The sequence below is a fragment of the Crocuta crocuta genome, unplaced genomic scaffold, assembly GCF_008692635.1.
Source record: "Crocuta crocuta isolate KB4526 unplaced genomic scaffold, BGI_CrCroc_1.0 scaffold396, whole genome shotgun sequence".
NCBI lineage: Eukaryota > Metazoa > Chordata > Mammalia > Carnivora > Hyaenidae > Crocuta > Crocuta crocuta.
Window position 1 is genome coordinate 1,413,795 of NW_027533259.1, and position 13,801 is coordinate 1,427,595.

The 13,801-nt window shown below is 42.1% G+C and overlaps 1 protein-coding gene across 1 annotated transcript in view; it reads right to left on the minus strand.

Moving 5' to 3' along the window:
* Positions 1 to 5,011: 5,011 nt before the first annotated feature.
* Positions 5,012 to 13,801, minus strand: part of LHFPL3 (LHFPL tetraspan subfamily member 3) — a 555,591-nt gene continuing 546,801 nt past the window's right edge. Inside the window, exon 3 of the mRNA XM_077746951.1 lies at positions 5,012 to 6,027. Coding sequence (XP_077603077.1) covers positions 5,999 to 6,027 — 29 coding nt within the window. The 3' untranslated portion in view covers positions 5,012 to 5,998. The remainder of the gene's footprint in view (positions 6,028 to 13,801) is intronic.

Genomic DNA, 13,801 nt, shown 5'->3' on the forward strand with positions numbered 1-13,801 from the left:
TTAATATCCGAAGTCTATAAGGAACTCACCAAACTCCACACCTGAAACACAAATAACCCAGTGAAGAAATAGGCAGAAGACATGAAGAGACACTTTTCCAAAGAGGACATCCATATGGCCAACAGACACATGAAACAATGCTCAGGGTCACTCATCATTTTTTTGTTTTTACTCTGCAAATTTTTATTTGCAAAAATTGCAAAAATTGCAAAAATACTCTGTAGTATTTTTATTATTCTAGTAGTTTGATTCTTGATGCATCCTCTTATATTATTATTTGTACATAACAAATCAATGTTCATGTGAGAGTTAGGATGGATTGGGAGATAAGGAAAAGAAAACTCATTTCAACCAAGTTTAAATGACACAAATAGAGCAGACTAATCAGGACCCAGGCTAGTTCTTCCTTGAATTCTTTTATGGCTCCCTTTTTCTGTTGGCTTCATGCTTGAGCTGGTAATGAGAAGGCTGCCACAGTCTGCCAAGACAATGTACACAGCAAAAGGGGAGCCATCTTTTTCAATGGCTTTCTCTTTTCCAAATTCCCCCAGCAAACATCCAGTCCTATCCCCTTTACTTGCACTGAGTCATAAGCCACTTTCTGAAACATTTTTTTTTGTCCAGGAATGGCTGGTCATCTCAGGCCTGAGTTTCTACACCAATTATTATCAGAGAGATGGGAGACAAGTCAGACCCCATCTGGGAGCTGAAGACAAGCCCTTTTTCCCTGAAGCATGGTGCTGTTCTACAAGGAGGAAATGAAAATACCTAAAGGTATTTTTTTCACAGATAAAATTGTTTATTCAGAAACACACTTAGTATATCTCTAAAAGTTTCCTGAAATTTGTGAACATATGCTGAACTGTTCTTGAAAAATTTAAGAATGAAAACAAGCAAAGAATAATGCTTGTTATTACTTGTGCCAAAAAAGAAGAAGCCATTCTTTAAGTTGTACTAGGTAGACCCTAGAGGCTTCAACATAAAAAGCAAGGGAAATTTGGAGACAAAGAGAGATGTCGTTTCTATTGACTTATTTTGAAATAAGTAAAATGTTTAGCCTTTTTTCACCATGTTATAAATTATATACAAAAGGCCCAGAAGATTGAGAGCATGAAAGTACCTACTTGGTCTGGTGTTTAGATCCTTTCAGATGGGCCTGATACTGTTCTATGGAGTTTAGAGAGACACTGCAGATGGTACATCAGTAATTGTGCCTCAGACCTCTTAGTTCCCCCATATCCAGAGTTGTCCCAAGCTGTCCTAATAAAGCAACTCTTGCTGCATTCTTTTTGTGTTTCTTGCCATCATAATGTTGCTGGGCCATCAGAGGGTTGTTAAACCAGGCTGCACAGAGCCCACAGTACCTGTCTGAATCTCTTCTTTGATAGGGAGATGCGACCACTGGAGCAGTGTCCACCCTTGGAGGCTTAAGTGAGTTCAGGGGTGTTGCTGTGGTCTTTAATGGGGTTTTCTCTCCTAGCAACCACCTCGTGCTGGGCAGAGTGGCTAAAATGAACAAATCAGGAGACTACAGAATCTGGCGAGGATGTGGAGAAATGGGCACCCTCTTACACTGTTGGTGGGAATGCAAAATGGTGCAGCCCCTCTGGAAAACAGTGCAGAGATTCCTCAAAAAATTAACAATATAACTCCCCTATGACCCAGCAATAGCACTGCTAGGGATTTACCCAAGAGATACAGGAGCGCTGATGCACAGGGTCACATGTACCCTAATGTTTATGCCAGCACTTTCAAAAATAGCCAAATCATGGAAAGAGTCCATCAACTGATGAATGGATAAAGATGTGGTTTATCTATACAATGGAATACTACTTGACAATGAGAAAGAATGAAATCTGGCCATTTGCAGCAACATGGATGGAACTGGAGGGTATTATGCTACATGAAATAAGTCAGGCAGAGAAAGAGAGATACTATATGTTCTCACTCATATGTGGATCTTGAGAAACTTAACAGAAGACCATGGGGGAGAGGAAAGGAAAAAAAAAGTTACAGAGATGGAAGGAAGCAAACATAAGAGGCTCTCAAATAATGAGAACAAACTGAGGGTGATAGGGAGTGGGGGCAAGGGGAAACGGGGTGATGGGCATGGAGGAGGGCACTTGTTGGGATGAGCACCGGGTGTTGTATGGAAACCAATCTGACAATAAATTATATTAAAAAAAATAAATGCCACCTTTTTGTAACTGCCTTCCTTGATCAGCCTCTCCATTTCTCCACCACATCACCACGTGTTAGCTCTCTCAAGGGCACTGATTCTTAGTTGATAATTTCCTGCTTATGGTCTCTTTTCCTACTAGAATAGAAGACCTATGAGAGCAGGGACCTTTTTTGTCTGGTTTATCAGTATCTTCTCAGGGTTTAGAACAGTTCCTGGCACACAGTAGGGATTTACTACATATTTGATGAATGACCAGAACTGAGTAGTGGCTGTTTATTCTCTTTAGACAGGACATGGGCTTTCTAGTGCTCCAGGGTGCCCATTACTTTCTATTATCTCCCTAACCCAGCTTGCTTTGCTTTGTCGATTTATTTATCTACCTGGCCCCTGTAGGCATCTGAATTTTCAATCCCTGTTCATAAATGTTACTCTAATTACCTTCAGCATTTTGAAAGAAGCTGTATTTTATGTTTCATTTCTTCCTTCAACATCTTGCATGTAGTAGAAGGGCAAGGAATTAACATTCATTGAATATCTTTTACCTGTCAAGCATAATAACACTGTAATTTATGTCCTCACTGTACTATGGGGCCAGGTATTACTGGGTCCATTTTTAAAAAGTTTTTTTTTTAATGTTTATTTTTGAAAAAGAGAGAGAGACAGAGTATGAGCAGGGGAGAAGCAGAGAGAAAGGGGGAAAGAGAATCCGAAGCAGGCTCCAGGCTCTAAGCAGGTTAAGAGACTGACGTTGGGCTCGAACTCATGAAATGTGAGATCATAACCTGAGCCTAAGTCAGCAGCTTAAGCGACTTAAGCCAGGGCACTTAACCAGGTGCCCCTGGGTCCATTTTTTAAAATGCTTATTCAAGAAAGAGAGAGAAAGAGTGAGAGAGAGGAAGAGAGAAAATCTTAAGCAGGTTCTATGCTGTCAGCACAGAGCCTGACTCAGGGCTAGAGCCCATGAACCGTGAGATCATGACCTGAGCTGAAATCAAGAGTCAGAAACTCAACCAACTGAGCCACCCAGCTGCCCCATATTTCTGTCCATTTTATAGATAAGGACATTAAGGCTTAGAGGTGTTCAGAATCATGCAGTAAGTGAAAGATCTGGCATCGGAATTCACCTAGACAGCACACACACGATATGAACAGTTGCAAAAGGGTTATTCATGTCTGAGAAACTAAGAAATCAATTTGCAAAGTGGAGACTGAGCAATTAATTGGACATTTCAGGTTAAGTTTTATTTGAACAGTCTGACTATTTACATACTGATTTCATTTTACTGCGTATGTGAAGATTTAGCTTGATCTATGTCTAGATTGGCTGGAAGAGGTTTGGAGATGTTAATCATGCCTTCTACATGGGGGCCCTGGATCTAATAAATGTCTGCTGTTGGTGAATATTATGGAATCTGACAGAAAGGAGATTTCCTTAGGATACCTTTTTTGGTCAAATCATAACTTGCTGCTGGATCACTGGACAAAGACGCTGAATGGACCGAGTGTGTGCCACATCAACAAGCCGTCTTTTAAATAACAAAATCTTATTTTTATTTTTATTTTTTACAGAAATTCAGATATTCCAACAAATTTCTTTACATTTCCTGGACCTTAAAAAAATTACACACAACTTTTTGGACGCAATACAACAGAACAGAATGAGAAAGGGAGTCACTGTTTTTTTTAAAAAAGATAAAAACATACTTCTTATACTTAACACTTAGTGATTTACATGTGTATTACCTATGTACAAATGGTAGATCATCAATGACCCATCTTCAGAGCACTGTGGTATGCTAAATTACACTTAGGTTTCATGGGAAAAAGTGTTGAAAAACGTTTGCATGTGGATAGGAAGCACTTTTTCATTTTCGTAAACATCACTTCTAGGGGTGCAGGACTCCCAGTGGAATCTGTAATTTACATGGATTAGAGGAAACCAACACCTTCTAATTTTATTGTAGATAGAGATGTACCTCCCTTTAAATAAAAGATGAATTCTTGAAAAGTTGTGTGTAATTAAATTTAGTAAGTAGGGTGTTTTGAATGCAGTGGGAGAGCTGATACTGAATGCAACAAGTAACTCCCAGAATGACTAATAGTTTAGAGATGTAAGTATTCCCTTAATTTGGTTCTTTAGAAAATCCATAGCTTTGTGATTTGGGGTTCACTCATTTGAGCATACTTGTAATATGCTCTTGGCCATTTAGAACATAGTCTCCTTCGTGGTGTAAAGATAGCTACTACCAGAAACATTTGGCAAGAACGACAGTGTTGTCATAATACAGTCAGGGTACGAGACCCTGACTCGGATCTGCACCGCTTCTTGTCTTACCCTCCATCTGGTGTTCCATGTGCTGATTTGATCTTAATTCTGAGTCTAAAAATGAAGGCATTCTACATGTCCATGTTTTCTGCTCAGGTATAGAACATGGTTACTCGCTGCGTGTACATTTTAGCTGGTGTTCATTCTCAAGCATTTGGCCAGGTCAGGATTACATATTTTTCTGTTGTTGCATATTGGCAGGAAATGGGATGAGGGTGATAAGTGGGGGGAGCCGGGAGAGAAAGATTGCTGAAGACAATTTACCAGTTATAACTACTTCCAAACGTCAACCGACCAAAAGAAATCTGAGTATTCTTGAAAAAAACCCAACATTAGTAAACAAATAGGTAACTTACTCCTATCAAGTTTCTTGATCTGTATAAGTATATATTCATTTACTTCTAAGGCTATTAAATTATTATTTAGTTTGTTAGTACCTCTTACTATAATTTAGAAATAGGTTTAATGCAATGATTTTTTTTAAACAAAAACAAGTACCTGTTAATAAGGGAAAAAAAAGAATATGGATTTCTGATGACATGTATGGCAAAGAAATAGGAAAGAAAGGAGGGATTTTAGATGCTTTCTTATGAAGTATATTCAATTCCTATGCACATACTAGGGAGAATTAGGAAAAGGTGTTTATTGGATAGCAGCCTATATATTACATGTGAGCATCCAAGATGAAAATGAGCTTTCTATATTTTTCAGAGTTCCTTGATACTGTTTCCCGAAAGAGAGGGCTATCTATGTTGCTGGAGGAACTCATGATGTTAAGATGTACTTCCTGTAAAATACAGCTTGATGGGGTTATAGTATATGTCAAAAACACTTTCTCAGTAATAACTTGCACAGACAGGTTAAACTGAACACAGACTCCGTAAAAAGCTTGAAGTGTTACATCTCTTAACTGAGTAGTTGTAACTAAATACACAGGGAAAGAAATGCACGGCAGAGACGGGGAACCACAGATCATGGCTCCTGGAAAAACACGCAGAGGCCTTTTCTAAGATCCTTCCTCCATAAATGATGCTCGATCAGCCTCTTGGCTATTGAGATAGGAATAATTTAGGATTGACTGCCTTTTTTAAAATAAGGTTGGAAGATTAAAGCTTTTTGTTTTCCAGTGGATTAAAAAAGGACAGTTTACAAACCTCAGTACATACATATTGTACATATTAATTCTAGCACATTTTATACTCCTCTTTCTTAAAATATTTCCTGAATGTGATTTCTCATGAATGTGATCTGATCTTATTCAATGATAGTTTCCAATGAGCTGGTGTTTAATCCATTATCACATCTCCTTCCGGAAAGTCACTCGCATCTCTGCCGGTCCAGATTTAGAAAGTGCTTTGACAGGTAGATGGTTCACTCTTGTCCAGATCCGTCTCTGTACTCTGATTTCTCCCAAGAGTCTTCCTTCTTGATGTTGATGTACAAAAGCTCTTATTCGTTTTGTTTAGCTGTTAATTTGATTTGTTTTGTGCTCATTCTAGAGAATATTGGCTTAGCAGAACTGCAGAAAGGGGTAGGGGGGCAGTGGGAGGAGAAAGAAAAAGAGAGAAAGAAAAAAAATGCATCATTTTCTGTCAGCAAGATTTTTGTGCAGGGTTGTCACAGAAAAACCACACCAGCAAATGGTTCAAATGCACTTTAGGGTTGTTAACAAAGAAGACTGAAAACTTTGAGGCTCCTGTTCCATAAACAAACAGCATGGTCTTCTGGCAAGGGCCCCCCCCTTCACCCAGACATGTGTAACCCCCACATTTGGGTGAAGATGACAGGCTGCTTTGAAGGAGCAAGGAAGGGTGTGAAATGATCCCAAGCATCACCGATTTTTCTGCCTGGCACAGAAAATGTCTCACTTGAGCGTTTTCCTTTTCCTTCCAAGTGTTATTTATTATACAATCAACATTGTACCAGCTGCAAAAGAAATGAGACACCGTTTTCTTCCCATGTGTCTTTCTATTATCTAAATGTGCACTTATTTTACATGGTTGGAATCACAGTACTGAAGCCATTTTTAACATTATATGAAGAACCACTTTCTACCTGTCCATTCTGCATCATCGGCATCTAATTTCTAATAGCTGTAGGATATTCCGTTCATTTTCATTCCTTTCACCCTGTGCTCAGTATCCCATCCTTTATTGATTGACTGTTCTCAGATTGTAGGTAGGTTTTCCATGTTTAAAAAAATTTTTTTTAATGTTTACTTATTTTTGAGAGAGAGACAGCATGAGTAGGGGAGAGGCAGAGAGAGAGGGAGACACAGAATCTGAAGCAGGCTCCAGGCTCTGAGCTGTCAGCACAGAGCCTGACACAAACCATGAGATCATGACCTGAACTGAAGATGGACGCTTAACCGACTGAGCCACCCAGGTGCCCTGGCTTTTTAACGCTTAACTGACTGAGCCACCCAGGCGCCCCTCCAATACACTTTAAATACCTTAAAACATCTAATGCTCATTACAATTCTAATGAACTTCTCTCCGTGAGAGAATTTAGTTACTTTAATAACCGAGACTATACAGGGGATAACTGAAATATGATCATGTTGTAATGATGATGAATCTGTAATGATTCCCTGAGATTGCATCATGCTAGTAGAAGCCCTGTGGAAGGCAATGATTTCTTTTGATGTTATTAGAAGAACGTAAGCAACCCATGGGTTTTACACACAGCTATAGGCGCTTCTGAACCTTGAGCAGTCTCTGCTCTGCCGCCCTAGAAATGGTTTTGGTCGATGGGATCCAAAGTCGCGTGTGTGGGTCTGTGATTCCACTGCTCTAGCATTCTTCACTCTGAATATTTTTCTATGTATAATTCACAAAGCTAAATTTCCGGGTTTTCCAGGAAGATCTATGAAAGGTGCTAGCTGGGGTGGGGGAGAGGAAGGAGTGGGTGCGAGTTTTAAATACATGAATGAGAATAGGGCAATGGGTTTTGCCAAGTGGCTGTGCACAAGGAAGAGAAGGTAATGATGAGGGAACCTGAGGCAGGCTGAAGGCAAAGCACAAACTACCCGCCCCCACCCCACCACGGTGAGATATGTGTGATATTCCTCAGTCACTTCTGGCTGCCCAAGAACAAAAGAGAGGAAATAAAGCAAATAGCTAAGTGATAGAGATCACAATCATACAGGATATGAGTCTCCATTAATTTACAAATGTCTTAGTAAATTATAAGAAAAAGGCAATCTTATCAATCGTCTAATCTCCAGAAACCTATAGGTTCAGTTTCCTGGAGTCCCAACATCACTCATTACTCTCCCCTCCATAGTGATGTGGGGAACAAAGGCAAGAAGGAAATGGGAGGTGAAATTAAATTTCTTTATAACCTACAAATACGTGAGGTAAATACGGAGTATAACCTTTCTCCAGGTTACCATCTTAATGTTAATGCCTTACTAGAGGGAAAACAACCTTAGCCTGACAATAGCAGGGTCTCCAGTAGAGTCCTCTTTACGCATATGAGAGTCTGTTTGGAGGCTCCCCTTGGCCTTTACCTCCCCCAGCTCCGAAGTATATAATCAGTTTCCTCCCACAACCCCAGTGCAGCTCTTTGTCCCACGTAGGTCTTGACCCCATGCTTTAGTCAAATTACCTTTTGCACCAAGGATGGCTCAAGAATTCTTTCGTGGCCGTTAGCTCCAGACCCTCTCACCACTCCAAAACCCCATGAGTAGCATATGGAAGTGCCAGGGCCATATGTGTGTCATGCAGGGGAAGAGGGAGACAAGAGGGTTGCCTTCATTTTCTTGATGTTCACAAATATACTCCTGATTTTATGATAGAAAAGCCTGCTTTGGTGTGAACTATTTGTTGGCAGCCAGGAACCAGAGACTCTTTTTTTCCCTGGCTCTAAGTTGCCTAATTTGGCTTTATGATATCACAGTGGGCTAGGAAGAGAGCAGACCAGGGAGGTGGGGGTGGGTAAAGAGCTTTAGATCAGCCCCCAGAGCACTGATACCCAAGCCTGAGGAGAAGGGAACTTCCTGCAGGGGAGGGATCTCCCCGGGAAGACCCTGAGCCTTCTTGTAAGAAGGAACATCCGGAGCCAATCTCACAAGGTTTCTGTCTGCACTTTGCCATCTGGGGTCTAACCTGTCCAGAGGCTGGCCAAGATGAGTCACTCATCACCTACCCTTCTTGGATCTGCTGCGATCTTGGGTCAGCCATATCCTCCATGTGACCAAATACCTCATTGGATCCTACACTAGCCTTTCCATTGATTATTCAACCTTTCCTTCTGAAAGCTCTCTCCTTTGTTGATTGTTAGCCTTGGAACTACATTCCCCACCAGCGGTGTCCATGCCGGGCCAGGAGCTGAGGAGTGAACAGGAAATGAGAGAAGCTCCGGAGCCAGGCTGGAGCGAGGCTTGTAGGGTGTAAGATTGAAGAGCGAGCGCCTCCTGACGTGTTGCACACGAGATGCCTCATTTGCCTCATCCTCGTGGAGGCTGCGGATCACGGGCCTCCTGGGAATATGTGCTTGGAGTCTGAGTTACTTAGACATTACTCACACTGTGTATTTTTTCTTCCTAGTGCGCAACACCACCATGCAGCAGGAACCCCAGGGCACTTGAGAATTCTGCAGACTGCAAGGCTAAAAATAACCAGCTATTCCTTCTTGTGGTGAGTGGAATACACACACTCCCCACACCATATCAGGGAAACACTTTGCCAGGAGTGGTAAAATTAGAATGCCACCATAATGACTTAAATAGCATGCACAGTGAGGAATCTCCCACCTGAAGGCTGGGAAACAGCTGGTCCTGCAGACAGATTTGGGAAGCCAGTAGGCGGAAGAGGATAAAAGATAGGATTTTCCTCTCTGGATGTGGCCATTACTCCTTCAGACCAACGGCTGTGAGATGCCAGGCCAGTCTGCAGAATTCCGTGGAAGCACTCGTGTGATTACACTGTGATCTCTGCTTTGTAAAACGCTGTTTTTTTTTTCTTTTTTCCAGAATTTTGCTAACATTTCCCAGGCACCATGGCTATTGCATAGCTCAGGGGAGGCAATTTAAAAGATGTCATATTCTCCCAGGTTCGTACAGAGCAGGACTGAATAACTAAGCCATTCAACAGCTGCTTTGGATCTTTGTTCAGTCGGGTTTGTCCTTGTAACACGTCATGGGCTCTGAGTTGCCCATGTTCCATTTCTAAAGGGCTCTTTGCAAATCCTTTTCGAAGCTGTCATTTGAATCGCTGCTCATGAGAGCGGCATTTATAATGGCCACATTGTCCGGACTATCTAAATGCTGCGTTGTTGAATTTTCTATGTGTTTGCGGGCTTTGAAAGGTCTCCCGTGGTCCGCTTCTGCTGATTGTTCCTATCAACCTATTCAATTAGGGCCCGGAGCCCCCCACCGTCAGGAGAGCTGGGGGGCAGTGTGTTTGAATGAGAAAAACGCTTGGTGGGAGCGGTCAGGCTTTTAGTAGACCGGCTTGCTGAATCTTTGTTGTGAAAATGAGGAAGGGAGGCATTCCAGACTAGTTTTTCCCATTGGCTATAGAAGCTTTGCCATTTCTTTCCCGCTCCCTTGTTTCAAGCTGCACCTGCCTCTGAGAGAGCCTTCCGACATCCTTCCTCTCGGGGAGGCTGAAACGGTCCCCTGGAAATAATATGTCACTAGCTGTGTCCGCAGGTGCTCTACGCGTGATGTGCCCCACAGTGGGCACCTTAAAGATGGCTGCAGATTCTTTAGCTTTCTTCTCGTTGAGAGGTGGGGTCTACATTCCCCTGCCTTTCAGTCTGGGCTTTAAGAATATTGGCGGTTTAGTTTTTTGTTGTTGTGGCAAAAAACACATAAAATAAAACTCGCCATCTTAATCACTGTGAAGTATACAGTTCAGGAGTGTGGAGTACCTTCACGTTGTTGTGAAACCCATCTCCAGAACCCATTAGACCAGAGCTCCTCTTTTCTCCCCTCCCCCATCCCTTAGTAACTGCCATTTTCCTCTGCTTCTATGAATTGGGCCCTTTTAGACAGCTCCTATGAGTGGAATCATTCAGTGTTTGGCTTATTTCACTAGCATAAGGTCCTTAAGGTTCATCCATGTTGTGGCATGCGATAGGATTTCCTTTTTTTTTTTTTAACAGACCGAGTGATATTTCCTTGTATATGTATGCCACAGTTTATGTATCTATTCACCTCTTGATGGATACCTGGGTTGTTTCCACCTTTTGACTACTGTGAATTGTGCTGCTATAAGCAGCAAGAATTAGGGGTCTCCAGAAAAAGGCAATAGCTTTTGAAGGGGTTCAAGATAGACCCCTCCCACCCCCAGAATGTGCCACTTTGGCATGGGGATTTTTTTGAGCTGAAGGTACTTGAGACTCTGTAGGCTCAAGAGAACATTTTGTCCCCTCCTTAACCACACGGAATCTAAATTAGGGGTCTTTCCCAGAATAAGGGTTTTTAGCATAGATCAATTTAATCTGAGTGACCCATCTGTAATGGTAGGGCAAATATCTAATTACCAAACATCTGCTCTTTGTATTGCCCTGTAATGCATTCCTTTGATATTCCAGGCCCTCACCCCCTTCTCCTTAGTTCAGAGGACATATATACCCCATTGTGCCTGACTGTCTTTGGGATTTCCATGTCTATGTGGATCCCTGAGCATACGTCTATTAAATTTGATTTTGTCTATGTGGATTCCCTACCTATGCCTATTAAATTTGATTTTCTCCTATCAATCTGTCTCATATCAATTTGATTTTTAGTCCAGCTAGAATGACCTTTGAGGGGACAGGGATTCTTGCTCCTTGGCCCTTCCTTTTCTCCTCTTTGGTTGAGTTGTGTCTTTTGGCTCAACACTCACCAAAAAGCGATACCAGTTTTGGGATATGGCGCAATAAGCATGGGTGTGCCAATACCTCTTCAAGACCCTGCTCTCCATTCTTTTGGGCATATATTCAGCAGTGGGATTGCTGGATCATAGGGTAGTTTTTTTTAACTCTTTGAGGAACTTCCATATTGTTGAACCATCTTATAATCCTACCAAGTTCACACAAGTTTCAATCTCTTCATGTCTCTCTGACGCTTATTTTCTATTTTTTTTTTGACAGTAGTGTTAAAAATAAAACCACAGGCCCAAAATGGCATCAGTTAGTGGCTTTTTAAAAAAATGTTTATTTATTTTGAGAGAGAGAGAGCATGAGCGGGGAAGGTGAGGAGAGGGGGGTGGACAGAGGATCCGAAGCAGGCTCTGCACTGACAGCAGAGACCCTGATGCGAGGCTTGAACTCAGGAACCCATGAGATCATGATCTGAGCTGAAGTCAGATGCTCAGCTGACTGAGCCACCCAGGTGCCCTGGCATCAGTTAGGTTAAGGCCCCAAGTCAGTAAACCAAGACTTAATACTTAACCTAACTGCAATTTTTTTCATTAAGTATTTTATTTTTAAGGGGTGCCTGGGTGGCTCAGTTGGCTGAGTGTCTGACTCTTGACTTTGTCTCTGGTCATAATCTTATGGTTCATGGGTTTACAAGCCCTGCCACAGGCTGTTGCTGAGAGCTTGGAGCCTGCTTGGTATTCTGTCTCCCCCTCTCTCTGTCCCTCCCTCACTTTCTCAAAATAAATAAACATTTTAAAAATAGATTTTATTTTTAATTAATCTCTATACCAATGTGGGGTTTGAACCCACAACCTCAAGATCAAAAGTTGTACACTCCACCGACTAAGCCAGCCAGGAGCCCCAATCTAACTGCAATTTTAACCTTTAATCAGTCAACATGGGAATTGTCTGTCAGCAGAAGGAAATTTACTGACAGACACTTTCTGTCCCCCTTAGGAAGGTGACCTTGCCTAAAACAATGGATTCTTTGCTAATAATTTCCCTTTTCCTGCTCTGTCTCCTTAAACATATTTTGTTTTCTGTACCCCTTTGGAATTCTCCTCTACTTGCTAGATGAGATGCTGCCCAACTCATGAATTGATTAGTAAAGACAATTAGATCTGTAAATTTACTCAGATGAATTTTTGTAACTTAACAGTAGCCATCCTAATGGGTGTGAGATGATATCTCATTGTGGTTTTGATCTGCATTTTCCTGATCATTAGTGATGTTGAGCATCTTTGAGTACTGGCATTTTTTTTTTTAATGTTTATTTTGAGACATCACACAAGTGGGGGAGGGGCAGAGAGAGAGGGGGAGAGAACCCCAAGCAGGCTCCGTGCTGTCAGTACAGAGCTTGACAGGGGAATGGGAGTGGGGTGGAGGTTAGAACCCACCAACTGTGAGCTCATGACCTGAGGTAAAGTCAGATGCTTAACCTACTGAGCCATCCAGGTGCCCTTTTCGAACAAAACTTTGACAAAGCTTTAATTCGCTAAGTTTTGGGAGAGTTTGTTAACACAGCAATACATAACTGGAACAATGGGCAAATGCCCTTTCTCCAGTTATGGTTTAGGTTTGCTGTAGTAAGTATGCTGTAAATGACATGTGTGGCCAGACAGCTGGCACGATGCTCACAGGTCAGAGACAGTGCTGCCATCTTTGACTTGTTTTTTTCCTTCCTGACACTATTTCTAGAGAAGCAACAAACACCTCAAAATCCAACCTCCAGTATACTGTTCTACCTTAGTCTCTCTTTGGGCAATCATTAGTCTGTCGCTCAGCTGGTCTAACTGCCGGGCGTTTGGATCTGTGCTGAATGCATGCTCGCAACATACTCTGGGGCTGAATTAAGAAAAAAAACTAATACTGATTTTGGTTGCAGTTTGATTACCCCTAACTTTATATGTGATTAGAGGGTCTGAGTTTGTTAGAGTTGGTTGCTGTGTAATTGACTAGTGGGCTGGTGAAAATCAGGGTGTAATTCATCTTTCCTTGCATGCCACCCTCCTACTCACAAGCCTCTACGAGGACAGTCCCTGGCCCCGACTGCGGCGCTGCAGGAAGACAGCTGGATAGGAAGCTACCTGTCAGTTACCTGCCCATCCGGGCTCTCTAATGTCTTCTTACTCTAGCCAGACAGGCAACACCAGGACTTCTTTCTGGGTGCTATAGTTTACTTTACATCCAAATTTTTATTTGGGATTGAGCTAGTGCATGTGGCTGTGCTTGCCTGGTAGCATCCATAGTTTTAGTAATCGCTGCTGAGGCAGAGGGATGGGAGTCGGGAGAAAAGAAAGAAGGACAAAGCATAGTGGTTGCCCGTTATCTGTGGTTTCGCTTTCTGTGGCTTCAATTTCTTTGGAAGCAGACAATTGCCCTCTGACATAGGGTCAGGAGGTCAATCATGGCCTAACACTGGGTCACAACGGCTGCGTCGC